The sequence below is a fragment of the Halichoeres trimaculatus genome, unplaced genomic scaffold (assembly GCF_033239565.1).
Source record: "Halichoeres trimaculatus isolate MK-OKI-2021-1 unplaced genomic scaffold, fHalTri1.1 fHalTri1_scaffold_11, whole genome shotgun sequence".
Lineage (NCBI taxonomy): Eukaryota > Metazoa > Chordata > Actinopteri > Labriformes > Labridae > Halichoeres > Halichoeres trimaculatus.
The window spans coordinates 385,940-388,439 of record NW_027437189.1 but is presented as its reverse complement, the minus strand read 5'-3'; the positions used below and the strand labels follow the sequence as shown (position 1 = coordinate 388,439).

Below are 2,500 nucleotides of genomic sequence, written 5' to 3'. Positions count from 1 at the left end.
TTAACGATTATACCAAATAACTCCTCCATCCGTGTCCATTCTCAGAGTCTTCCCTGATAACTTTTCTTCTGCCTGCAGGGTTTCGTCTCTCCAATAAAGCGACTGGTCTGGTCAAAGTCCGGCCGCAGACAGGCGGACAGAGGCAGCATCTACCGCCGCCCGCTGCACACCGTCCCTCTGTACCCGCCGGACTACCTCATCCACCCTGAGAGACTCATCTTTGACTACGTAGAGAAGGAGGTCAAGGTAGATCCTCTAAACACTGACGGTGCTAATGAAGTCAGCTGTCCACGACTTTGACCTTTGACCCCTTGTCTTAGTTCCTTGGTCATCTGACGTGGGTGTCAGTGTCGCTGAACCCGTCCAGCCGAGATGAGCTGCTCCAACTGTTGGACACGGCCAGAGTGAGCGATCTAACTTAGCTCTCTGAGCTAACACACACTTTTTCTGTTCAGCAACGACGTGTGTGTTAAAGTGTGTGTGTGTGTGTGTGTGTGTGTGTGTGTGTGTGTGTCAGCAGCAGCTGAAGGTGCTGCCGTTGAAGACCAGTGTGGACCAGGACTGTATCCTGAGTCTGTCCGCTCGCTGTCTGCTGCTGACGTGGAGAGACAACGAGAAGCTGCTGATGAGGATTCCCACGCACGAGATCGCCGCTGCCTCCTACCTGCGAGACGATGCACTGCACCTGCTGATCCTGAAGACAGGTGGGGAACAGACACTAACCCACAAAACTGAGCTGGAAATCTGCTTCAAGACAGTTTTGCTACTAACTGCTTCCCTTTGCAAAGCATTCTGGGATACCTTCAACTGCCAGCTGGAGAGTTGTACTCAAGATTTCTAAAATTTTAACATTTAGTATGAAAAAACTCAACATGAGTGTGAAACTCAGGAGCAAACTACAAAATAATGAATCAAATGTCAAAATATCAAAAAAAAAAAAACCTTTGTCCAAACAAAGAACGACGGCTCGACACGAGTCTGAAAAGTTTTTCTTTCTCCTCAGCAGCTGGTGGATGGTGGATACATTTCTTACAATCAGGAGCTCATTTTGTGTGATGTTAGGTAAAAATGATGGACGCGCCTTGTTTAACGAGCTGGGAGAAGCATACAACACGTCAGAGTCCAGCTCTTAGATCCAGTCTGCATGAAGGGGTCACCTGAGGTCACCTGGTTCATGTCAGTGACTCTTCATCCCACAGGCCTGAACGTGGACACGGTGGTTGCCGGGGACGACAGCCTGGACAGGAAGAAAACAACAGGTGTGGACGGACGGCGTCAAACCATGAGCTGCAACTCTGACCCCCGGCCTGCAGGGGGCACCATGGAGCGACGCCACACCATCTGTGGAGTCGACTGGAGGCCTTCGCTTTCCAGGAGTAACCATGACAAGAACCAGAACGTAGACAGAGGAGGAGGAGAAAGAGGAGGAGAACGGGAAGGGGGGCAGAGGGGAGGAGGGGGGAGTCTGGAGAGGAAGAGGGTGGGGGGGGAGCTGGGAGAGGAGGCAGCAAACACGCAAGACCGGAGGGAGCTGGGAGAACCGCAGAGCCAGGCCCATGAGCGGGAGCTGGGGGGTGGGAGTAGGAGGTGCAGGAGGGAGCTGGGAGAGGAGGCATGGTGGGGGAGGAGGAGGAGGAGGAGGGAGCTGGGAGAGGAGAGGAGGTGGGAGTGGTGGGGGGAGCTGGGAGCGGAGGCAAGCCTGCACTGGGAGCTGGGAGCGAGGGAAGAGCTACGGCAGCTGGGAGAGGAGGAACCACAACCCCCTGGAGCCCACGCCGTGCCCCGACGCGTACTGCAACCTGGTGATCCTCGCCGTGGAGAACAGGGTGGGTCACCTCAGTCCTTCAGAGACCCTAAGAGTCCCTCAGAGTCCTCAGTCCCTCAGAGACCCTCTGAAACCCTCAGAGTCCCTCAGAGACCCTCAGACCCTCAGTCCCTCAGAGACCCTCAGACCCTCAGTCCCTCAGAGTCCCTCAGTCCCTCAGAGACCCTCAGATACCCGTTAGTCCCTCAGAGTCCCTCAGAGACCCTCAGACCCTCAGTCCCTCAGAGACCCTCAGGGACCCGTTAGTCCTCTGACCTCTGAGGTCAGGCTCAGATCTGTAAACGTTAACAGGTCTGTCAGTCAGTCTCTGAGTTTCTCTGAGCTTTTCCAGTCACGCCTGAACATCCGTCCTGCTGAATGCTGTAAATCATGTTTTCTAAATGAGGAGAGTGATGCTGAATCAGTAACTGTTTGCTTCCTGCTTTCATCGATCCTCTGGTTCTGAAACTGGAGCCAAAAGTGAGGATGAGTGAAAAATACTGCAGCTCCTCTCCGTCTGCCTGAGGCTGACTCCAAAACAGAGGAAACCAAACAAGGCCCCAAGTTCAAATTATTATTATTATTATTATTATTATTATTATTATTATTATTATTATTATATAATTATTGTTGTTATTTTAACACTAACAACAGGATTTAACATGTTCACAGCCTGATGCAAAAACGCTTTCAGCT

At 52.2% G+C, this 2,500-nt stretch overlaps 1 protein-coding gene across 1 annotated transcript in view; it reads left to right on the top strand.

The window, feature by feature from the left end:
* LOC141799463 (cerebral cavernous malformations 2 protein-like) overlaps positions 1-2,500 on the top strand; it is a 16,834-nt gene that overhangs the window by 5,228 nt on the left and 9,106 nt on the right. Inside the window, 5 exon segments of the mRNA XM_074681705.1 lie at positions 79-246; positions 321-404; positions 521-704; positions 1,200-1,485; positions 1,487-1,826. Of these exon segments, the coding sequence (XP_074537806.1) occupies positions 79-246; positions 321-404; positions 521-704; positions 1,200-1,485; positions 1,487-1,826 (1,062 nt within the window).